The sequence below is a fragment of the Primulina huaijiensis genome, chromosome 1 (assembly GCF_012295235.1).
Source record: "Primulina huaijiensis isolate GDHJ02 chromosome 1, ASM1229523v2, whole genome shotgun sequence".
NCBI classification, from domain to species: Eukaryota; Viridiplantae; Streptophyta; class Magnoliopsida; order Lamiales; family Gesneriaceae; genus Primulina; species Primulina huaijiensis.
The window spans coordinates 18,248,803-18,275,638 of record NC_133306.1 but is presented as its reverse complement, the minus strand read 5'-3'; the positions used below and the strand labels follow the sequence as shown (position 1 = coordinate 18,275,638).

General features: G+C 33.2%; 2 protein-coding genes across 2 annotated transcripts; one reads left to right on the top strand and one right to left on the bottom strand.

Moving 5' to 3' along the window:
• The first annotated feature begins 6,495 nt into the window (after positions 1 to 6,495).
• On the top strand, positions 6,496 to 6,855 carry LOC140971924 (uncharacterized). The gene has a single exon (XM_073434440.1). The coding sequence runs from the start codon at positions 6,496 to 6,498 to the stop codon at positions 6,853 to 6,855; it is 360 nt and encodes a 119-aa protein (XP_073290541.1).
• Positions 6,856 to 14,569: 7,714 nt separating this feature from the next.
• Positions 14,570 to 15,848, bottom strand: LOC140982309 (probable xyloglucan endotransglucosylase/hydrolase protein 23). Its single transcript, XM_073448790.1, has 3 exons — positions 15,493 to 15,848; positions 15,229 to 15,422; positions 14,570 to 15,075 (listed from the first exon to the last, which is right to left on the bottom strand). Exons 1-3 carry the CDS (start codon positions 15,769 to 15,771, stop codon positions 14,679 to 14,681), a joined length of 870 nt encoding a protein of 289 aa, XP_073304891.1. The 5' UTR covers positions 15,772 to 15,848; the 3' UTR covers positions 14,570 to 14,678.
• Positions 15,849 to 26,836: the final 10,988 nt, after the last annotated feature.

Here is a 26,836-nt window from a genome sequence, read left to right as displayed (position 1 = left end):
AAACAATATTATGCATGTTATGATTATCTTTCCATGAAAAATACGTTTTTACAATTGGTTCATAGTTAGAACTAAATTTTTAAAAGTTTAAATGTTTTTACGCTTTTTTTGAAAACGTTATGATTCCAAAGGATAGACTGCCAACGTAAGATGAAATATGATTGGAACATGAATAAATTTAAAAGAGAACAAGGATGGAATCGTAGGTGGAAAAAGGGGATAGCTTGCATAGGGTTTCCAAGCATCATAATTGGGAAGGTGGCATGGCTAGCTTGCATGGTCACGTGGGGAGCGGCCATGGCTGGTCCAGGGTCAGGGTTGGTCTCGGTCTAGGGCTAGGTTGGGTCCTAAGGTGGCTAGGGAAGAGTCCTAGTGAGTTAGGACTTCTCTTGTACTCAACTGATTTCTTTCCTTTATCAGTTGAATGTCTGTTGTCCTTCTTTGGTTTTGGACAATTAGTAATAAAATGACCTTGCTTCCCACAGTTGAAGCAAGAGTTTGGTTCTTCCTTGGAGTTGCTCTTCTGATAGTTTCGTTGGTAAGAACCTTGATTTCTCTTCATGAATTTTCCAAATTTCTTTACAAATAATGACATTGCTTCATTACTTAGCACATCAGCAGATTTCTCAATTAAACCTGTAAGTTCCAGTTTGTGAGCACTTAGAGCGGTAGTAGCTGCTGGTGTAGAAGGGTCTCCTTCTTTTGCTTGCAGCTCAAACTCTTAAGCTTTTAGATCAGCAAATAAATCATGAAGTTCGACCTTATTTAGGTCTTTTGATTCTCGCATGGCCATGGTCTTAACATCCCATTTCTTGGGAAGACCTCGGACCACCTTCAGTGCAACTTCTTTGTTTGAATACACTTTTTCAAGTGCATTCAGTTCATTTATAATGCCGCTGCTTATCTCATCATATTCGTGCATAGACTCTCCAGTCTTCATTTTAATGTTATCAAACTTCTGAACAGCAACAGAGGGTTTGTTCTCTTTAGTATGTTCATTTCCCTCACACAGCTGGATTAATTTCTCCCAAATTTCCTTTGCTGTCTTGCAGAGCTTGATCTTACTGAATGTCACCTTATCCAAGGTTTTATAAAGAATATCTTTAGCCACATTATCCAAATTGGCTTTCTTTTTATCTCCAGCTGTCCATTATTCAAGGGTTTTCTCGATGCGCTAAGGAGAACCATCAGTTATAGCCACTGCTGTATTTGTTTGTAGTATTTTCATTGGTCCGTCAGTTATGACGTACCACACATTATCATCTTGTGCAGCTAGATGAGCCTGCATCCGAATCTTCCAGTCGTCAAAGTCCTCTCTGGAGAACATTGAGATTTTATTGAAGGAAGACATGGTAATTAGATTTAGTAGGTAGGGAATATTCAGAAACAAGATTCAATTGCTCTGATACAACTTGTTAGGATCAGTTGGATTAGAAAAAGGTGTTTAGAAGGGAGGGTTGAATAAACAATCTACAATTTTCCCACTTCTTCTAAGATTGAATCAATTTAGGAAAAACTAAGTTCACGAATCTTGTTGTCAATGTCAATCAGTTAACTTAATAAAGGTGCGGAAATAACCAAAAGACAGATAGAATATAATAGGTAAGAAAGAACACACGATTTTGTGGATGTTCGAAGATTTCAAATACTCCTATGTCACCCCTTCTATCTCGAAGATATGATATTCACTAAAAGACATCTACAATTTTCCCACTTCTTCTAAGATTGAACCAGTTTAGGAAAAACTAAGTTCGCGAATCTTGTTGTCAATGTCAATCAGTTAACTTAATAAAAGTGCGGAAATAACCAAAAGACATATAGAATATAATAGGTAAGAAAAAGCACACGATTTTTTGGATGTTCGGAGATTTCAAATACTCCTACGTCACCCCTTCTATCTCGAAGATAGGATATCCACTAAAAGAATTTGATCTATACAACGATTTGTACAAACCCACTTTAGTTTTGACTTAACAATGCCAAGACTGAAACTCTTAATATCAACACAATTTATCAGTACTCGACTGAGGTGTGATTTCTTAGCACAATTGATCTCGATAAGATCAAATAATACAACAGTAAGTGTTTTGTGCTTTTAGCTCAAATGTATAGCATGAAAGCTATTGATGTGTATAATAAGTGTGAGCTTTTTGAGAATGATCTTGAAATAATTTGTTTAAGCTAGAAGATGGATAACTTGGTAACTGATTCGGTAACCCCTATTCAGCTGATCTTCTCGGCTATTTATAGGCTTTGCTTCCAAAGGTAACAATGAATGTATTTTGAATCTTTATATCCACTGATAGACACGTCAACATCTTTCTGAAAATTGTACACTGTAGATTTTTCTGAAATGTGACGTTCCCACTGAATGTTGCAGTCTGCTTTTGTACAATTGTCGTTTGATAGCTACGTTCCTTAACTGATGACGTGTAAAGCCAATGACTTAGTTTATCCTTTTTAGCCGATAGGATAAACTGATGGTTGTGTAACTGATCAGTTCTCAACTGATCCTTCTGTTGGCCACACGAATTCAGTTAGCTTATGTCAGTTTAGTTGCCCTTGATTTTATATTGATCTTCAGTTCGAGCAACTATCAGTTACGGAACTTTTAGTTCAGTTACCTTTAGTTTTCTTGATCAGTTGTTTAATCTTTTCACGCTCAATTTTTCAAACTCCGAAATTAAGTTTCCAACACACATCATGACAGACTTACAAGTGGGAGGATACAAAACAAACTGTGAAGTTTACAAAAAAAAATTTAGGATTTTCTTCAAGAACTTAACTCTCAAAATATTCTAAGTGTTTGAGTGGATTATAGGAATCATCACCATGTGTTCTTTCTCTTTATGGTGCATAGAATATGTCTCTATTTGCATATTCCCCTCTGTATTGCACACACTCACCACCACATCTATATATGTGAATGTTTGTGCTCATGTAAATTCGATTTGCTCTTCAATGAGTGTATTTATAAGTCTCAAGAGTTCAACAGCCAAGTTTTGTCGATTACTGCACTGTACGATATGTCTTGTCTTACTAATGTTCTTTTGCTGTTTGTCCTTGTGTCATTAATCCTTCATTCCCGATCTTCAATTATGACTCTTGATCAACTACGAATTCGAATACTAATTTAATAAAAGTTCCTTTGTGGTATGCTGGTTCCTTTTCTCTAATAACTGATAAGATTACAAGTCACTTTTTTTAGCTCCGCAAGCTACCAGACATCTTCTTTGATCTTAATCTTTGAACTCTTAGTGTCCTTTTAAGTGTTGTAACTTTTGAGGCTTTTTCAGATTTTATAATTTGATTTTGTTTTTGAGACTTTGATCTGCATTATTTCTTCTTCTATATAGACTTTGACTTATCTTCTACTCTGAGTATGCTGCACTTGCGGTGCTTCACTTCTTTGTGAATTATGCTCTTATCTTCTTGCTATTATGAAGTGAGATTCACGTGTCTTTGAGTTGTTCTGACTTCATGAGCTTCTATATTTGAACAAATGATATAAAAGAATCACCCTTTTTTAACACATTGTTGAGTACTCTGATTCTAATGAACTTCTCTGATTTGCATAAGTACATGGATACTGATTTTGTTATCTGATCTGACTTCTTGAACTATGTTGCTTTGATCTTCTTGTGTATGCTTATTGCTCTTAATGTATTACTTGAACATTGATCTGATCTTGTTCATACTACTCTTGATCTTTAGTGTTCTCAACAACTGATAACTTATCTCATCTTGATTTTCTCTTGTATATATTGCGCTTGATTGAATGATAAATGTTCTGATCTTATCTGTTGTTGTACATATTGCTTTTGATTGACTGATAACTGCTTTGATCCTTGTGTCCTTTGTTTTGTTGTTCTTTGCATCAAATATGTGTTTTTCAAAAGGTCTTGATTATTGTCAATATAAACAAAAAAACTGATATTGTAAAACGATCTCACAGTGTACTACACACTATCTAAATTGTTCTGACTTGTATTTAACATTTCAGTATTTTCTCGGAAAATTGCAGGATAGAATTAATATATTTTTTAAAAGCATAAGAAATAACTTTTAGATAAAAATTTTAATTTTTTTCCGTAGTAAATAAAATTTCATTGAAACAAAAAAAAAAGATTTTATTTACCACAATTGTTTAGGGCTTAATCTCTTAATAAAATAGTGGGTACATCTAAGGCTCAAAAGGCTGATTTAAATATAGTTCGATTGGGCTTAAGTCTGGGCCCAAATGCAACAGTTTAGAACTTATTTATTTAAAGCTATTCCAATTTCCAACACAATAATTTATTTATTTATTTAAATGAAATTATACGTCCGATTAACATACATATCATTCATATGTAAATATGACCCCCATAAAACCATCAATTTGAGTAAACTAATCGAAATAATGAAATGGTTTTAAAATAAAATGTAACAATGAATTGAAACAAGATCTCCTTATTCGACTATTTACAAGTGTTTAATTGTTGAAATTACTATAATTTCATTAGTCAAATTTAACGTTGCCCTTGGTCGGACAACGCGGAGAAGCATGGCATCGCTTGTTCGAGAATCTGCTCTTAGCCTTTCCAGTCTTCTTTTCTATAATATCTTTCATGAATTATTATAACCCAACTCGTCGGACTCACACTTTACCAGCTGCTCACTTCGTTTGTTTCGTTGAAAGCGCACTACGCACCGCTTCAACAAATGAGAGTTTTCGGATGTCGCTTGGCCCTGGAGTAGACATATTGTCAAACCACGTTAAATCATTGCCTTCTTATTATCTTGCGTTAAGTTTCTATCAAATGTGATTTTGATTACATGATTCATTAGTCAAGAATGTCGTTTAAATCACATATTAAATAAACGGATTTGAAATGATATTCATTTTTGTGTATTTGAATTTCATCACAATCATGACTATTTCAAATTTATTGATTTCGAATTTCTTTACTAACTTGAATGAACAAAATTCAAGTGAATATGAAATTATGCAATTTCAATTATAACTTTCACGGGTTTCAAATCCACCCGAGATAAGTATTATTTGAAAAACATCTTTCAAATCAATTTCCACAAATCAAATTAATCAATCCAGACACAACCGATCTTGTCCATCAAAACAAATTTGAAATTTATAAATAAACTAGGTGGACGTTGACATCACTTCGAAAGAGAGTTCAAAGTGCAAAATAATTAATGCTTTATGGTTTGGTCGGGTCTAATTGAGGGATGTCAAGGTTACTTTCGCCTCTAAATTTGGAAATTAAATAAGAAATTCTAATTATTTATGAAAAATATTTATCATGCCTGAAGTTTTTAAATTTTAATTTATTTTAAATTCAATGGAAAAAAATTAATTTATTTTTGTGTAGTTGAATTTGAGTTTTGTCCATTAGTTTAAATAAATGGTCAACTCATATAATACAGATAACTACGCAGAGAGAATAAAAAAAAACTCAAAGTAATTGACCAAGAATATTAAACACGCGGTCCCCTTTTGACTTTTTATTTTATTTTATTTTATCTTTATCTTATCTAAGAAGGCAGTGAAGTTAATAAACCGATGATTAAAAATAGCGACGGGGTCAAAAGTTTATTTTATATGAATCTTAATCTTTTTAGTTGATTTTTTTTTTTGGTTTATTTTATATTTGACCATTAGAATTAACGAAATTAGCATTAAAAATAATATATACTTGGACATATGACTTTTCACGTTAAAAATTTATCTAAAATTTCAATTATCAGATTAGGTAAGATATAGCATAAACAATAAGAACTAAAGATAAATAATTTGTAATTCCTACATGCACGGACGTATTGAAAATCATATATCATATATTATACAGAAAAATCATAGTATAAAAATATATATCGATATTGTACCGAAAATTTCGATACGTATAACTAGCATATCGATTATACTGAAATTTTGTAATATACCGAGAGTTTACTATAGTGTCGGTATATATCGTTTTTTTCCAAAAAAACCTTATATATATTTTAATTTATCATTTAAAAATATTTGTATTTTAATTTCTATATATTGTTTTGATGTTTCGTTATATACCGAAATTTTCAAATTTCATAACGTTATCGTACTGAAAATTTTGGTATGCTTATCATATTGATATTTCGACAAATTCAGTATTTTTTTGGTAATGTAATATCGATATACCACGTACATTGAATTATAGTGACTAATATTAATATTATATATATAAATATATATTTAATTGATCAAATATTTGAAAATAAAGTCTTCCCCAATATATTAGCTCAGCTCAGCCCCCATTTATGTATTGGCCGTCACTCGACACGGTTGTCTAATAAACCACGCTTAGTTTTATAGAAATTTCCTCACATGTACGTTCTCTCTCAATATAATCACATATAAATACTCCACACACCAACCTCTTTATTCATAATTTTCCAAACATAATCTGATCTCGTTCAAGCATTTATCTCAATCAAGCAGTGTGTAGTGTACGATACATGGCAGTCGACCGATGGGTATTGCTTGGCAGGCTAAAAAGAGCAGTGAACAAGATCAAGATCGTACTGAATCTCAACGTTAACAGATGGAAACTGGCGTCTATGATTAGCAATAAAAGGTTCAGCTTCAACGACAGACCAGGATTAAGGGTGTGTATTCCGGATTCAGGTTCGATATCCTCGAGAGGGATCCAAAGGACGATAAGTTATCCGTCGGACGATGATGTCGACAAAAGGGCTGATGCGTTCATTGCCAACTTCTATAAGCAACTTCAGATTGAAAGGCAAATCTCATTGGAGTTGAGGTATTGTAGGGATGATAGTTTTGAATCCGTGGCATCACCACAATCACGGATGTAGATAAAATACAAGTTGGGATGATCAATTTATTTATTTTTTTGTAAATTTCGAACTATATTTTGGGGAAAAGGCATTATCGGTTTCATTTATTATAATATCAATGTACATCAAGAGTCATAAATAAAGAAGAGAAGATGGTTTGAGTAGCCATTGAAGAGTCTTGGGCTGAACCATTGAAGAGTCTTGGGCTGAAAATTGGTGGAGGAGGCATCATTTTTATCTATGTATTTCCATCATGAAATATTCAAAGTTTGAGTTGAATTCATACAAAAAAATTTCATGTATAGTCTTTTACGGATGTCTGTAAAGTTTGAATTTCATTGTAAAAATATATGAAATAATATTGTATTGGGATTCATAAATTCGTTTTTTGCTATTGTTTCTAGTTTGCACCTTTAATTCTCCGCGATCATGATTAGTTGATACTGGCGTTGTTTCATAATTAAAATCGTAAAATAACCTGCATCGTAGTACAAATATTGCCAAAAACCACTCTATATCATAGTTAAATTATTGCATATATTTACAATGCGATTGAAATCTAAAGACTGTGGAAGCATACAACATGAGAATAAAATGATAACAAAATTTAAAAAAAAAAAGATCTTTAACGAATAGGGCTTCATCACCATCCCCAAAAATGTTCTTGCTCTTTTTCTTCAACTTTATCATCATCCTTATCTGGGGATAGAGTGTAAGAGGTGAGTATCTTGTTAAATACTCAGCAAGTAGAGGTCGATCGAATACATACATGTTATACATATAGAATCTTTGCAAATATTGCGTCGCAGAATATGTTGCAACAGAAACTAAGACATATGTTTCAATATTCACTAAATATGGTAGAATCATAACATAAACGTGCACATATACTTATGGCATTGAAATTCATCTCATATTCCATGATTTTACTAATCAGTCTCCTATATTTAATTCTTCTAAAAGGTGATGTCATATATCAGTTATTATTATCCCACCTCATCAGGGACTTAAACTTACCATACTTCGAAAATTTTCTCTTTATTGTTTCTAACTTGAATCATAACAGTGCTCTTGACTTATAAAATGCTCGTGACAGAAAATCAATACTTAGAAAGACAAATGGTTCGAAGGTCAAATAGAGAAAATAATAATGTGAACTATCGATTCAAAACATACATATTTATTTTAAAACATAATCTCACTTACAGAAAGGTGCTCCAAAAACACATGGAAAGTTGCTTCAAAGCTCGAGCTTCTTGGCTTAAAGGTTGAGTAGAAACTTTCATGAACTAGGAATTTACAACGTTTTTGCTCAAACTTTAGGCTTAAATCTAAATATTTTAGGTGTGATTTGCTCTAGTTTAATGCATAACAAGCCGCCAAAAGAATACACAAAAGAAATAAAGTTACATGAATTTTTCGGATTTGCATATATCTAAAATTCAGTCAGTACTTGCAAAAGCATCTGATACATATCAAACCGCCGGATATAACTGAAATTTGGTCAACACATTAAAACAAAATTGAACCAAATTGTGAAAGGTAGTTATTGAAGTTGAACATCATTTGATGTAGTTTTTTGAGCGACAAACAGAAGTTTTCGTTTTTCTCGCAAAACATTTGTGCAGTTTTCTTGTAGATATTGATGGATAAATTAAAACCGTTAAATTGGTCTTAATTTTTGGTAAAATATTCATAATGTGGATTGGTATAATTTGAGGTGGAGATCCGATTCCAATTTTTGTATCGATGGAAATAGGTTCTGGAAAATGACCTACTTCTTGCTGCTGAAATGCTCTGAATTTAGTTACATATGTTCGAATTTGAATAGAGTTTTTGCTAAGTAATTTTCTGTGATTTCTCCATTCAATCGATGAATATTTATAGGCTTTAACAGTGAGCTGAATGATCACATATTCATGACGATTTACCTCCTCTTAAAGGCCATTATTTTGCTTTTATGGTGGGGTTATATGACTGGTTCAATATGGGTGCTAGTTGTGGGTTCACAACTCTTTGTGATTCAGGACATTTTCTTTTATTCGATTTTACCCTAATTTTCCCCATTCTATGTACTACAATTGATCATGAGAATACAAGAAGTCATATTTTTTATTAAACCCATCGAATCATAGTAAGAGCGTCTAGTTGTATCGCCTCATTATTCTTTAGGTATTACTGATAGTGCTTGCAAGAACCAGTCGGTTATGATTAACGTATAGTATATATGGTCCCTTCATCTCATATATCTCGATCGAATCTGCAATGATTGGTTCATCGAGGGTTGAATATTAGATTCGACAGCTATGTGATACATTTAATTTACATAGTGTCATCGCATACACAACTAGAGAACTATTTCTCTAATGTACATCTCACACTCTGATAAGAGATTTCATGCACTATTATTTCGTTAGATTACATAGGATATTCATGCCCGTATGTGAACGCTAAATTCCTAACTACGATGCACTGGCTCCTACACACTTCGCAATTGCACCCAACCTCGCCATCTTGTGACCCTCACGAAGTCAATAAATGAGTCAAAGTACAATCCTAGCATGTAGAGTCTCAGTGTTGTTCCAGGTCATAAGGACTAATGGTGTACAATTACAACCACAGACTTTTCTTCTCGATGAGTGATAACCACTTGGAATGTCCGAAGGAGGGTTGTTCGGTATAATCATCATATGATTACTCATCTGCATATTTGGACATCTTTATGTCATTACCAAGAAACGTGGTACACAACATCACAGATACTATTCTCAAGATCAAGTGGTCTTTATCCTTGTTTTAGGTAACTGAATCGACTAAGAACAAATTTAGATTATACAGTGTTTACAAAGGAGTTTCAATATCGAAATACGATTCAGTTGTATTAAAGTATAATCAAGGACTTTATCCATGTTGATCATATGAGTATACAGATAAATAAAAATAAAACCATAAAAATTTAAATTATATTATGTTGGAACATTTCATGTCCGCACTCTTGATTTTGATGATAATAAAACTGTTTATTTTGTTTATAATGATTTACTTTAGTGCGCAGAAAGCTGAAACTGATCAGGTTTCTAACTGATCAGTTACCGAGCCTAAACTGAAGCTTTCAAAGAACAAACTGAAGATGCCAATTGATTGCCCAAACTGAATCAGTCCAACTGATGTATCGAAGACCAGTTCCACTGATTGATCAGTTGATAAGTGATTCAGCTGAAGACATTCAGAAGCCCGGCCAGCTGATGAAGAGCTCAACTGACCAGTTCAACTAAATCAGTGAAATCAGTTAAGCTGACGAGCCAACTGATTTCATCAAACCAGTTCAAGACCAGTTCCGCTGACCCGTTCAGAGCATCAGTTAGGAATTAATCAGTTTGCTGAATACGACAAGTTTATTCAATGGAATCCAGGTGTGCGTACTAGGTAAAACATCTGTACTATGGATAGTACAATAATGGACGTTGCAGCGAAGATTAAAGTTGAGAGGTTCCTGAATGAGTGTCAGAAAAGTCGAGACACAAATTTTAAGGAACACGTTCAAGCAGAAACAGATACAATAATTGAGTCTCACTGTACGATCAAGTCTTCCCGCCTATAAATAGAAGATCAGTGAAGACTCGGCAACATAACAAAAGAGAGAAAGGGCACGCATATTATATATTTGCTTACTAGAAGCAATCTGCCCAGAGGGAACACTTCATCGTGTTATCAGCTTAGATTAGAAGCACAATTCCCTAAGTGTGTGAGAACACCTTCGGGTTGTTATTATTGTTCAGTTCACACACACACACACACACACCCCACCACCACCACTCAAATACAGTCTTGCACAAAGACATTAAACTTGTGTATGTAGTCTTTGACACATAGACGTTAAACAAGTGTTGGCTGGGAGATGCTGCCTTCAGTCTAGTCTAGGAGTTAAGTTAGGCAGTGGGTAAGTCCTAAGCTGGGTGGGTTTGTACAATATGTTGTATAAATCAAAGTCTTCCGGTGTATCCTACCCGAGAAAGTAGAAGGGGTGACGTAGGAGCAGTTGAAGTCTCCGAACATCCATAAACATATTATGTGTTCTTTAACCGTTTAACTTTTGTTTTCAACTGATTTGATCAGTTAAATCATTCGTCAGTTCAGTTGTCATCATAACTGAACTGATATGTGCCACAACTGATTCCCCTATTTTCAGTTATTCAGTTGCACAATATATAAAATTTATCAGTTCTTTCTTAACGAAGGATTATTTCGAGTGTCTTTCGCTTGGTTTAAATTCAAATTTGATTTAATTCATCGGTGTAAACATTCTTAGAACACGAGATATTGCAGCTCTTGGAAAATATTTTGTTTGAAGCACCTCAAGGTGCCCAGCACACGATCCTTCAATTGGTATCAGAGCTAGGTGTTCTAAGAAGAACATTTGAAGAAAACTATGTTTTAAATTATTTAACTTTAAAATAGTTTTAAATGCCATTTAAAAGTACTTTATATTATTTTCAAAACTATTTGAAAATGTTTATATTTCGCTCATTGCAAAGGGTTGAGAGGATTGGCTCTGTAACTAACATTGTCGCCACTTTTCTCGACTCCGAGCTTTGGTGTTTTAATCAGCCTGCAGGGTTCTGAGCTTTATCTGTCAGGACGCTTAGCTAAACTGTTCAGTGAACAATATTTCAGTTGCAAGCCTACCAGTTTAGCTAATATACAAACGAAGCTTAGCCATGCGGGGATGTTGGATGATTAAAGTGGAGCTTAATCATTAACATTATGTTGTCGCTTCATTATCATATCGGATAATCAATGCAGTTCAGCATCAGTTGAGTCCAGTTTGAGTCAGTTCGACCAGTCAGCCAGCAAAGAAATCAAGTTCAAGGCAAGTTAGTTGTTCTTCTGGCAAGGAAACTCAAGATCGGTGCAACATTTCAAGTGATGAAGGCAACCAGTTGTTGGTATATCCAGTTCGGTCATACACAAACCAACTGATAACTGTTGTTATTTAAAATATGCTATTGTAGTAGCAATTTTCCTTACAACTGTTGATGTACTCAAATGTAAAATACAAGGAAGTTTATTTGATTAAATAAACATCATGTTTATCCAGTTGAGTTCGATATAACTGAATTGATATCTCCAGATTCTTGCCTACATTGTTTAAATGATTAAAATCTGCAAATTTACTTTGAGCGCATATATAATTTTTGTTTTCAAAATAGGTCTTTAACTCAGTTCTTGAGAAGGAGTTTCTTTTTACCCTCAAACTGTAAATTGCTTTTAAAAACCGCTTTTTTATTTGTTTTATCTTTTAGTTGCTCAGAATTTTGTGATCGTCAAAAAGGAGTAGATTGTTGGAACATTTCATGTTCGCAATCTTGATTTTGATGATAACAAAGCTTGTTATTTTGTTTCTAATGATTTACCTTAGTGCGCAGGAAGCTGAACTTGATCAGGCTTCTAACTGATCAGTTACCGAGCCTAAACTAAAGCTTTCAAAGAACAAACTGAAGGTGCCAACTTCTTGCCCAAACTGAATCAGTCCAACTGATGTATCAACGACCAGTTCCACTGATTGATTAGTTGATAAGTGATTCAGCTGAAGCCCTTCAGAAGCCCGGCCAGCTGATGAAGAGCTCAACTGACCAGTTAAACTAAATCGGTGAAATCAGTTCAGCTGACGAGCCAACTGATTTCATCGAACCAGTTCAAGACCAGTTCCACTGACCAGTTCAGAGCATCAGTTAAGAATCAATCAGTTTGCAGAACACGACAAGCTTATTCAATAGAATTCAGCTGTGCGTACTGGGTAAAGCATATGTACTATTGATAGTACAATAATGGACGTTGTAGCAAAGATTAAAGTCGAGAGGTTCATGAATGAGTGTCAGAAAAGTCGAGACACAAATTTCAAGGAACACGTTCAAGCTGCAACAGATACAATAATTGAGTCTCACTGTACGATCAAGCTTTCCCGCCTATAAATAGAAGATCAGTTAACACTCGGCAACATAACAAAAGAAAGAAAGGGCACGCATATTGTATATCTGCTTACTAGAAGCAATTTTTCCAGAGGGAACACTTCATCGTGTTATCAGCTTAGATTAGAAGCACAATTCCCTCAGTGTGTTAGAACACCTTCGGGTTGTTATCATTGTTCAGTTTCCACACACACCACCACTCAAATACAGTCTTGCACAAAGACATTAAACTTGTGTATGTAGTCTTTGACACACAGAAGTTAAACAAGTGTTGGCTGGGAGGTGCTGCTTTCAGTCTAGTCTAAGAGTTCAGTTAGACAGTAGGTAAGTCCTAAGCTGGGTGGGTTTGTATAAGGTATTGTATAAATCATTTTCTTCTAGTGTATCCTACCCGAGAAGGTAGAAGGGGTGACGTAGGAGCAGCTGAAGTTTCCGAACATTCATAAACATATCATGTGTTCTTTAACTGTTTAACTTTTGTTTTCAATTGATTTGATCAGTTAGAGCATCCGTCAGTTCAGTTGTCACTTTAACTGAACTGATATGTGCCACAACGGATTCCCTTATTTTCAGTTATTCAGTTGCACATTATATAAAATTTATCAGTTCTTTCTTAACGAAGAATTATTTCGAGTGTCTTCCGCTTGGTTTAAAATCAAACTCGATTTAATTAATCGGTGTAAATATTGTTAGAACACGAGCTATTGCAGCTCTTGAAGAATATTTTGTTTGAAGCACATCAAGGTGTCTTGCACACGATCCTTTATATTAAAATAAAGTGTTTATTATACTTGAGTCAATAAATTCCCTAACCAATAGTTGGCTTACATGAGATATACTCTAACAGAGGGAGAAGGGTTGGGGCTTGGGTTTCTAATTTTAGAAATGGTATACATATAAATTATGTATTGGTTACTTAAAATGATAACATGTGTCCAACCAACTCGATTTTTTGTATTTATTTTGTATTTTTGTGTTAATTTAATTTTATATGTATTTTATATCTTTTTAAATATCTGACATTCGAAATTCCTATTTTTAGCACATTTTTTATATTTATTTAGCATAATTAATTAGTTTAATTTAAAATTTTAATAATTATTCTGATTATATCAAATTACTCACATAAGTTACATATAAACTCAAACTGACATCATAGTGAATTGAATATGTTAATGCTTGAAACTGACATACAAACATCTTATGAAAAATATGATGCTTGTAATACACCAACCATTTTTGGTATGTTGGATCCCAAAGCCAAATAAATTGAATCGCCTCAACATTTAGTGTTTTTGGGTAAGCCTCGAAATTAGCGGTTTTTTGTTGGTAATAAATCAATCACAAAAGTCAAAACTCAATCCAATATTTCATTTTCTTATTCCTTAGATTTAGTAATATATTTTTATTTTTTTATTAATTGTTGATTTTTCATTTTCCTTTTTGCTTATATATTCTATAGAACCATGGGGACATAATCATGATGAATAAAACAATCCGGTGCACGCAACGTAACCAAGTACAATATATTTAGAATTTTCTCTTTTTTGTATTTTCCAGCTTCTTTGGATAAATCAACAAGTTGAACTTTATCACTTTCACATTTGCATTTAATTCACCTAAATAGTAGTATATGATTATTATATTCCCACTTACTTAATGAATTGATATTAATATTCAGTGTAATTAATAGCTAAAAATTTAGTGTGGTTGAATATTATTTTTGTAAAAAATTTTATGTTACAGTACAAAATTAAGACAACTAATAGAACCGTATAATTATTAGCAACTTATTGATTTATTACATGCACAAGGTGTAGAAAAAAACAAACAAACAAAAGAATTCTGCCATGATGTTTGATAACTTCGGTACTACATTATCGTGCATTCTGTGGGGAAACCTTGTGGGAATCGCTTTGAATCCGTGCAGTAATTATATATCATGAAATTCTTCTGCGCCCATTTCATTCTTGCTTGGCTCGTGGCATCAAGCTCTGCATTTAACCATGCATTCTTGCCGTTTGAAGCACTAGAAGGGCAGGACGATGCGCCGGAGGGCGACTTTATGCATGCATCAGCCTTGAAATTCCGGTAGGAAGCAACGAATGGAGCCTTACTCCAATCGGTTTTGATCAGTCCTCCTCTCGTGGCCCAATCGTCGGCATTCCACAGGCTCGATTGTATCCTCATCGGTTGATTTTTCGGGTAGGGGACTCCTCGAGATTCTAGATTCTTGAATTCTCTAATGGGCGTGCCATCCACCGAGAATCTGAAGATGAAAAAGAAACATCTATATGTAATGAATATGTGAAAAAAAGAAATTGTCACCAAAAGTACGGTGGTAGAAGTGACATAAACCTCGACGTGATAGGGAAAAAACCCAACTCCCCTTGCGATAAAAAAGAACAACAAAATTACTTACATGATTCGCTGAGGATTCCACAGGATAGAATATGTATGAAAGTCAGCAGTGGGATCAAACCAAAGATAAAACTGCTGTTCTCTATTGCCTTTGCCCTGGCTATACACATTAGTGTGCATAATATAAGGGTCACCACTCAAATTCCCCAAGAACTCGAAATCAATCTCATCATGTGTCGCCCCCTGTGAAGACAACTGCAAACAGAAACCCATTAAGTCACTTGTAATTCACGTAGTACAATTATTTGAATAATTTAATACTCACAAAATACGCAGTGACGGTTCCGGCTGAGTTTCCGGCTACAAGTTTGAGCTGCATATCGATCTTTCCGAACATGTATTCGTCCTTGGACTGGAATCCGGAGCCGGAGGTTTTGTCCAAAGTGAGAGTGAGGAGCTCGCCATTGTTGATGATTTTTGCCCGGCCGTCTCCCCATGTTATGTCGAAATCTTTGTAGAAATTGGCGGAAGCAAGCGTAAACATGATCACTATATTTAATAGAAGAGGCAATGCAAGTGAAACTGGTGAAGACTTTGGAGCCATTTTGAATAAAACGTGAGCGTTTCTTTTTTCCTTTTTTGTGTCCGATAATGGACTCTGATTTGATGCTTAAGATCGAGAATATGCGTTGGGATTTATAGAGGGAAAAAGTATAGGATGTGGTTGGACGAGAGGAAAATGGCATGGAAGGTGCAATTAGCTCCTTCTAAAAAAAGTTAGTCTATTATTTTTTTTTTTAATTGAAATCAGATATTATGCATTAATTAAATCAACAGTAACTACATCTATTAACCACGATGGATAAAAACCATCCATCCAACATGAACGAGAAGGATGAGATAAAACAAAATGCGTCAAACAGTGCGCTAACTTGTTTGCATTTCTACTAACATGATTTAACTTTTTAAATCTACCAGAAGTTAAAATATCCAATATGTTCAAGACTAACAGTCCTTGATGGTTTCGAGCCTCGTATAAAAATGAATTTTCTTTTTTCTTTAAAAAAATGATTTCACAATACATTTTCTCCGATATTTCCTAATTTTTTTTTAAAAAAAAAAGAATCAGAAGGTTCTAAGCTACAATTTCTATCGCTTCTCTTTCAAATTCATTTTTTTTAAAAAAATGAAGAAATTAAAGTATAGTTTTCATATCCAAATTTATATATATAATAAAATTAATAGGGTAAAAACCGACATCCTCCCCTCACTTACACCACGGGTAGATATTTTTGTGATTTAATTGATAGGTGGGTGTAAATGAAGTTTGTATATTAATTAGTTGAGGACAGATGGCTCATTAAAAAAGCGCGTTTAACGAAATCTACTGATCCCCCCATACACTTGTAACGTAAAAAACGCGGTTTCAATGCGCACAAAGGTTAAAGCCTTATCTCTGTCTTACATTGAAACTAGTTTTGTCGTAATTGGTGCCTGCTATCTATAGGCATACGTACACATGTACTTTTACACACGTCTACGTAGGCATGTGTATCTTCTGTTGAGATCTCTGGCTTTTTGTTTATACGAGATGATCAACCAATTTTTTTCGTTTAAAAACAAAATATACGAGGTTTATCTACATTTTTTTTGTTTTTAAATTAAATGATATGTCGATTATCTTATATAAACACGTTGAAGATATTTGTTAACTAGACTCACCTCTTTTATCTTCCATGCATCTTCAATTTTGACATAGAGTAATAAATGTAGTTTTTTTTGTAAGAGTTGTTTCTTGTACATAAATCGATCATTAGAGATGATTTTAGATTACATTTATGACTTTATAAATTCTAAGAAAGAGAAGTTGTTATAAAGTATAATAAATAAATCAAAAACTTTTGTGGAAAATAGTTGTAATGTTATATTTGGTATATATGATTTTATTTTATGTCTAAATTACCCCTAAAATGTCTTAGAATTACAATGTTGGGGAAAAAGACCGGTGGACTATTTTGTCGTGAAGGAATAAATGTACAATCAACTTACATGTTGTGAGACTAACATATGACGTGAGATTATCTTTATTTCATGCTCAAAAAAATTAGGGATGTGAAAACTCTAGTAATCTTTATTTCGATGATAATAAGATATTTATTTTATTGTTAATATATTTTATTAAGTGTGTAATTGATATATGTCAAGTTGAAAGATTTGAGAAGCTTGAACTCAAATTTAAAAAAGCTGAAAATCTGACGAGTTAAATTGTTTAGATGTTATATTATAGCTTAGTAATACAAATAACCAACAACCAAAACATATGAATAGAAAACTCAAATTTCTACAAGATATATTTCTGTTCAGTTAGGCCGATTCGACTGTTATCTAGGAAAGCTGATGGTCGCAAGGTCAAGTTGAATGTAATTAAAGCATGAATCAACATGACATAATCAGTTATGGTATTTTGGCCAGACAGAAGAGATCGGTTATCGAAATGGAACAATATAACATACATTATAAAGATAAGATGATGATCTACAAATCATATTCACAAGTTGAAGTTTGAATAAAAACTTATGCAAGAGAAAAACCGAAAAGAAGTTTCTAGTTTGTATTTAATGAAGAACAAATTACAACTTGTATATAGTCTTGTATTTCGAGCATATTTGTCTCATAAGGACTCAAAATCGATTGGTTCTTGATTCTAAGAAAATCTAAGAGAAATGATTACATCTTTTATGTAAATCAATTTGTCAAGAAATCAGTAAATCAAGAGATATAGTGACTATTAAATGCAAAATTCTAATTGAACATTCTAAAAGATAATATTATTTAAGTAATTAATAATTAATTGAGAAATTAGATAAAAGTTATTTACTTTAAAACATAAATAAATATGTGTGTGTGTGTGTCTATATATAAGTGTGTGTGTGTGTGTATATATGTATATACGGATTTATAAGAAAGGCTATCTCTATTTAAAATCCGGAATAGTTGGAGTCGACATTATATACGCAAAGATAAATTATTTTAAATCATTGTGTGAATGGTTTAAATTATACAACGCCTAAGACACGTTTTGAACGTTAAAAAAAAATAAACTTCAAATGCTATTTGAGTACGAGAAAATGATATATCAACAGTTAGGTTTATAAATTTAAAAGATGTGTCATCTCAAAAAGCTTTCAATTAGGTGGTATAACATTCCTGGACTTATAATCTATTTTTTTTATTATCAATGTGAGACATTTCTAATATTGTCGACTTTTTGAGAAGTCGACGTTTGCAGTGGTCCTCTCTAGAAGGTTTTCACACACTTTTCAATATCAGTGCGTGCATCATATATCTTAATCCACACTATTATTTTTTTCATTTATCGAAACTGATCCGTTGGTAACTTTTTTCTATGCCGCCCTTTTCACTACTCCGATTATCTACGAAAGTATCAATATTAAGTCATAAACCCAAGTTATGTATGCTATCAAAAACTTGTTTATTAGATGATTTATTGATATATTTTATTATTTTAATATTCGACGTGAAAAAATTCGTAACAAACTCTTGAAAATCATATTAGATCCTTATAATTCCTTTAGTTCATTCTGAAACGTCTGCTATTCGTTTTCTTAAAACGTGCTAGAAAATTTTTTTTTTCCTCCTTAATCTCCATAATTCAAAATATACATATATATATTTTAAAATATCTTGACAAAATTTTTAAAATAAAACAACCAACTAACATTTAAAAATCAAAGGAAAATAGTTCAAATCGTAAAATCGTCAAACGTTTTACTAAACTTAAAAACATTATTTGAAAGGTGTAGTCCATACTAAACCTCTCAAAAATCTCTCAAAAAGTATAAATAAATAGTCTTAAAATCTTTTAACATAAATCATAAACTTAAATGCGGAGAGTAGAAGCGCTGGTTCTCGGGTTATGTGCACCTTCAGTCTAGTCAGGTCAACCATCAAGACCTCCCATAACATTATTATCGTAATCACCTGCATCAATCACACCTAGTGAGTCTAAAGACTCAACACATCATATCTTTGATAATAAATAATACGTATACATACCACATACACTAGTGAAAAATACTTATACTTAAAATAACATTTTCATAATAATGCATAAACATTTTCATAAACATTTTCGTATCAACATATTCATATCAACATATTAACATATTCATATTCATATTTGTGTTTGTTAAATTCAGATCGTGATTGTGACTAGTATTCGTATTCGTATTGGGCGATGGATCCATCTAGAGAAAACCAGAGTACTGGACGGTGGGGACATTAGCAACACTCTCATCGGTCAACTGGGCCTTGGCCAATGTATTAACATATTAACATATTTGTATTCGTATCCAAGAAAACACGAACGTCGGGCTCCTACTGGGACCATAACCCTCACGAAATTTCCAACATATCATCATATTTAGTCACAATCCCTTCACATCCTTCAACATGTCGTATTTCCACTACTTAATAAAAACATGCTTATAATATCGTTTTTCTTTTAAACCAAGCATGCAACATATCTTTTAAATGTCCAAATTAAACCATAAAAATTCATGAATATTTAAAAATCATAATTTAACATATAAAAACTCATAAACATGTGAAATAATCATATTAGCATATAAAACAGCATTTAGAGCACTGCCATGATGTTTACTAATTTTTCGGGTGTAAAATGATTGTTTTACCCCTAGACGTAAAATTCCACGTTTTTGAATTTTTATTAATTTCATTGACTATAACATATCCCAAATAATTATATAATCTTAAATTAAAATTCTCATAATTTTATTTAGCTTAAATACTAGATTTTTTAATTAATTCGTAATTAGTCGTTTTGAAGGCGTTTTAATCCCGAAAAGTTTCAAACTTTAATATAAAATTCTTAAATTCAAAACTTACACTTTTTATATTATTTTAGCCCTCGAGAACTATGACTCGACCACCCGTTAGCCGTGTTTCGATTATTTTGATCATTAAAAACCCTAGCTTGACTTATATATTTCGCCGAGCCATGGTTCGAATTTCTCGAGTCACCCTCGAACCATACTGGACCAAACCCTTACCAACCCCCTAAGGCTCCCTACTGGACCCTTGGAACCCACGGACAGGACCCATAGGCTCGAATCGAAGCCCCCAACCAAGCATATCAGCTGGCCGAGAACTCCCCTAGTACAAGGACTCTATGTTTTGGTGCCTAGGACTCTAGCCGACCGAGCCACCCTTGCACCAGCCTGTTGTGCACTCACCTAGGACCCCAAAGAGTCACCCTAGCCTAGCCCAAACCCCCTGGACAAGCCCCTTAACCCTCCTGCAACCTGCGCAACCCTGCGCGACTTCACTTGCACCTCTCGGGTAGGAGTCCTTGTTGGTTAGGACTCCTCCCAGCCCCCTTAACTCGAGTCCTAGCATGGCTAGGACTCTACCCCTGACTCATACACGGCCCTGGCTAACCCCTGGCCCTAGCCAAAGCCAAGTTGAGCCAACAAGAACAAAACCGAGCCCCCATGTTATCCTAGTGCAGAAAGAGGTTCCAACTCGTGTTCGGTTTGGTGCAGTGGTGTGTGTGCATGTTTAGGACTCCAAAATCACGTGAAAACAAGTTTGATCAATTCCTAAATCATGGAAGCCCTTAAACAATACAAAAAATGGTTTTTTGAAGGAAAACACAAGCCAAAAGTTTGACATATACCCTAAAACCGAAAATATTTCAAGTGATACTTGTTTTTCCATACGTTTCATGCATAGAAACATAGTATGGTGTGATGATGTTTTGAAGGAAATAAATATGCGTGTCTTTGCGTTTTAAACGCACGATTCTCGTTGACGATTCGAAGAACGACGGCTTGAAGAACCCTTGAAAACCATGAAGGAGTTTGATGCTTTTTCCCTTGATGTTATGTGTGTGAGCCGTGTCTATAATGCAGGGGAGGGTATTGATTTTTTTGGGGAAAGTGGCGTGACAATTGAAGGTGTGGGAAAGGGTTTTGTGATTTGGTTTGGGGGTAAATTGTATGTTATATAGTTAATTAAACCAGTAATAAGGCTTAGACCAACTATGAGGTTAATTAAGTCCATTGGTGCTTAATTAAAATATTTAAAAGATTTAAAAATAATTTTGCTTAAATAAGTTTGTGACTTTATTAGCCGGGTTGCCAAAACATTAGTATTTTTGTTGAAAATCTAACACCGGTAAAAATTATGTCCCGAAGTATAAAATCACCTCGAAACCCTTTATTTTCAAAAATAAGAAAAAGCATCAATCATATTTTAAATAATTAAAACAATTAACTAATAAAATTATTTTCTATTTTTCAGCCTTCGGTCTTCGTTCCTCGATCGCAAATAACCTTTAAAAATATATTTTAATGCAACCATGTAGAAAAATATATTTTAAACATGCAAATATGCACAACATAATTAATTCATGCATTTAAAACAATTAATTGAAATACATAAGGAATTTAATAACTCGTATACATGTGGTTCGCGTGGACCTTTAAATTTTCAAGACGTTACAATCTCCCCCCCTTAAATTGAATTTCGTCCCAGAAATTCGCTTATCCTTGATAATCAAAAGTTTAAACTTATTTCTAGTATCCCAAAAATCTACACTTCCGCTGCGCTACTCTGATAAAACTCAAGTTCTAGAATGTTCTTACGTCTCCTTGATCCCAATTAAATTTTCCTTCTAAATCCTTATTTGCGAATTGCAACTTAAAAAGACCCATAATGAATTAGTGTTGTTTTTATTATAACGTCGAATTTCAACTTTTGTTACAATTCTCAATATTAAAAGATGGATGACCATATTTATCGTATATTATTTTCCTTATTTTATATCCAAAATGTTCATCAACTTATCAAATTTCAATCTTAAAATCCCAAACACATCTGCTAACGCTTAGATTTTTTCAGCTTAATCTTGATTCATCCTACAAAATCATTGATTACCATTCTTTATAACATTATAACCAAGATATTTCAAGGTTCTAAATATTTTTACAAGCCTAAATCATTGAAAATTCTTATCATTTAACTCATTCAATTCTCACTTATTGTTAAACTAGTCCCCAAATTCCTTAAAAATTGCAAAATTACTTCTTAATTTCCTCATTAATTATCCAATTGATTTTTAATTTCAAAAATCGTACGATTAACCCATAAGTTCTTGGCATTCTTAATTCCCTTCTACGGGTTTTCCATGACATAATTTTCAAATGTTTTAAGCTTATTAATCCAAAATCAATTCTCATAACCAATCTTACCTTTTCATTAAAACCTAACATCCCAAATTATACATTTTCTTAATTTCAAAGATAGTCGCAGTCTTCGAATCATTATTATTTATGAGTAATTCTCAAAAATTAATTCAACTAGTAACCACGAATCAAAAATATTTTCTTAGAAANCTTAATTCAACTAGTAACCATGAATCATAAATATTTTCTTAGAAAANAAAAATATTTTCTTAGAAACACTACTAAAAAAAAGGCAAAAGACAACGGTTTAGGTCAAATAAAACCGTTGTTAGAAGCCCGGTGGTTAAAGGGTGTGCTCAAAGACAACGGTGAAAAATCGTTGTCGTAGACGTTTAAAGACGACGGTGAAAAATCGTTGTCGTAGGTATGTAAAACCGTTGTTAAAGGTCCTGTGGTTAAAGCATTCACTAAAAAACAACGGTTTTGGAGTGATGTGGACGGACATCATCGTTAACCGTCGCTAAACTTAGCGACGGTCGTAATTTAAACGGTCGCTAAACAGCGACGGTTTAATTCACCGTCGCTACATTTAGCGACGGTTTTTTATAAACTTCGTAGCTAATTTTAGCGACGGTTTTTTATGCTTTCCGTCGCTAAATTATTCAGTAAAATAAAAAAAATTCACTTTTAATATTTTAATTAATATACAAAAAAACTCACAATCTAATATGCAAATTATATTCTTGATTTACCGTCGAAAATACTATATTCTTAATTTTAAAAATTTATAAAACTTTAAAGAGAAAATCGAAACTAAAATTGTATAAAGGAGAAAAATGTTAAGTGTTGTGAAGTGGTATGATAGAAAATGGACCGAGGGTGAGGATATTTATAGACAGTTTGCGATAGTTTTGCCTTTAACCGTCGCAAATAACGACGGTTATTTTTCTAACTGTCGCCGATTTAAAAATTAGCGATGCTTTAACATGAATTGTCGCTATATTTAGCGACGGTTATAAACAATTGTCGCTAAATATAGCGACGGTTCAGTATAAACCGTCGCTGATTTTAGATCAGAGACGGTATTACCAAAACTGTCGCTAAAATAAGCGATGGTTTAAAAACACCGTCGCTAAACTTAGCGACAGTTCTTGTAAAACCGTCGCTATATTTACATCGGCGAGGATTTTACTTAAAATCGTCGCCAAATTTTGCGACGGTTATAGTTTAACCGTCGCAAGATTTAAATTAGTGACGGTATAGTACAACCGTCGCTAATTTTAGCTACAGATTTAACTTAAACGGTCGCAAAATGTAATATTGACAACAAATGTATAGAAAAACCAGTTGAAAGACAACGGTCGTAGCTTGAAGAAAAACGCTAAAAGACAACAGTTTAAAAACCGTTGTCGTAACCCAAAAAAAAAAACGCTCATAGACAACGGTTTTTAAAAACCGTTGTTGTAGATATATCAAAGACAACGATTTTAAAGAAACTGTTGTCTTTGAGCGGATTTTTTTAGGCTACGACAACGGTTTTTGTTAAAACCGTTGTTAAAAGTAAAAAGACAACGGTTTGATGTGTTGTTAAAACTGATTTTTTTTGTAGTGTAAATCTACGTGACCCAAAGACATTCATAATACTCACGATTAACTTATGGCTCAAAAAGTAGAATGTCAGTACTAAAACCCAAAAATCAACATAATCCAATTCCACCACAAGGGCAACATGCATTAAAATCAAATAATTTCTTATTTCATATCGTATCACGTATAAAAATTCCAAAGCATATAAATCATATATCCTCATAGAGCTATTAAACATGTGACGTAAACATATAATTCATGTACTTTGCAGGTAACATCATAAAATCATATAAAGCATGTAAACTTACAATTTGAGGATTGACGACTGAGCTTCCCGACACTGATGGTGACACAACCCTTTACAGGAACCATTGCTCTAATACCAACTAAAACGTCTGCTATTCGTTTTCTTAAAACGTGCTAGAAAAAAAAAATTTCCTCTTTAATCTCCATAATTAAAAATATACATATATATACTTTAAAAAACCTTGACAAAAATTTTAAAATAAAACAACCAACTAACATTTAAAAATCAAAGGAAAAAAGTTCAAGTCGTAAAATCATCAAACGTTTTACCAAACTTAAAAACATTATTTGAAAGGTGTAGTCCATACTAAACCTCTCAAAAATCTCTCAAAAAGTATAAATAAATAGTCTTAGAATCTTTTAACATAAATCATAAACTTAAATGTGGAGAGTAGAAGCGCTGGTTTTCGGGTTATGTACACCTTCAGCCTAGTCAGGTCAACCATCAAGACCTCTCATAACATTATTATCGTAATCACCTGCTTCAATCACACCTAGTGAGTCTAAAGACTCAACACATCATATCCTTGATAATAAATAATACGTATACAGACCACATACACTACTGAAAAATACTTATACTTAAAATAACATTTTCATAATGCATAAACATTTTCATAAACATTTTCGTATCAACATATTCATATCAACATATTAACATATTCGTATTCATATTTGTGTTTGTTGAATTCAGATCGTGATTGTGACTAGTATTTGTATTCGTATTGGGCGATGGATCCATCTAGAGAAAACCAGAGTACTGGACGGTGGGGACATTAGCAACACTCTCACCGGTCACTTGGGCCTTGGCCAATGTATTAACATATTTGTATTCGTATCCAAGAAAACACGATCGTCGGGCTCCCACTGAAACCATAACCCTCACGAAATTTCCAACATATCATCATATTTAGTCACAATCACTTCACGTCCTTCAACATGTCGTATTTCCATCACTTAATAAAACATGCTTATAATATCGTTTTCCTTTTAAACCAAGCATGCAACATATCTTTTAAATATCCAAATTAAACCATAAAAATTTATGAATATTTAAAAATCATAATTTAACATATAAAAACTCATAAACATGTGAAATAATCATATTAGCATATAAAACAGTATTTAGAGCACTGCCATGACGTTTACTAATTTTTCGGGTATAAAATGATTGTTTTACCACTAGACGTAAAATTTCACGTTTTTGACTTTTTCTTAATTTCATTGACTATAACATATCCCTAATAATTATTTAAGCTTAAATTAAAATTCTCATAATTTTATTTAACTTAAATACTAGACGTTTTAATTAATTCGTAATTAGTCGTTTTGAAGGCGTTTTAATCCCGAAAAGTTTCAAACTTTAATATAAAATTCCTAAATTCAAAACTTAGACTTTTTATATTATTTTAGCTCTCGTAAACCATGACTCGACCCCCCGTTAGCCGTGTTTCGATTATTTTGATCATTAAAAACCCTAGCTTGACCTATATATTTCGACCCCGAGCCATGGTTCGAATTTCTCGAGCCACCCTCGAACCATGTTGGACAAAACCCTTACAAACCCCCAAAGGCACCCTACTGGAACCTTGGAACCCATGGACAGGACCCATAGGCTCGAATCGAAGCCCCCCAACCAAGCATACCAGCTGGCCGAGAACTTTCCTAGTACAAGGACTCTATGTTTTGGTGCATAGGACTCTAGCCAACTGAGCCACCCTTGAACCAGCCTGTTGTACACTCACCTAGGACGCCAAAGAGTCACCCTAGCCCAGCCCGAGCCCCATGGCTGCTACTACTTAAATTATAATTCACCCAAGTGTAGGTTGTCTGCAAGTAATATATTTCGTAAGTAAGAGATCGATCCACAGAGAAGTTATTTTAAGTTTAAATTTATTAATTTATAGATTACCAAATGCAAGAACGAAGTTTACAAATTATAAATTTTGTCAACGCTCGAGGATTTATTCTTGGTTTATGCAATATTGTTTAACTAATAGTAAAACAAAGAAAACCACCATAAATAATGGTTCCAAGAAAATAAAAATATTTAAACACACACCTAATATAATATAGTTCCCACTATAGAAAATATCAAATTCTCCGATATTTTATATATGGTACCTATGATTATATATATAACTATATAAATATATAACTGCATAAAATAAATGTTAAATTAAATCATTATATTTCATTTAGAACAACAGGCGGAGCCACGCTATTGCCTAAATGAAATATATGATGTAATAAGTTAGATGCGGAAAGTAAAAGTTAGTTACGATAATGTAAAAAAGTTAGATGCAGAAAGTAAAATTTAGTTGCGATAAAGTAAAAAGTTAGATGCGGAAAGTAAAAGTTAGTTACGATAAAGTAAAAAAGTTAGATGCGGAAAGTAAAATTTAGTTGCGATAAAGTAAAAAGTTAGATGCGGAAAGTAAAAGTTAGTTGCAATAAAGTAAATGTTAGATGCGGAAAGTAAAAGTTAGTTACGATAAAGTAAATGTTAGATTGTTAGATATCATAATATTTCATTTAGAACAACCG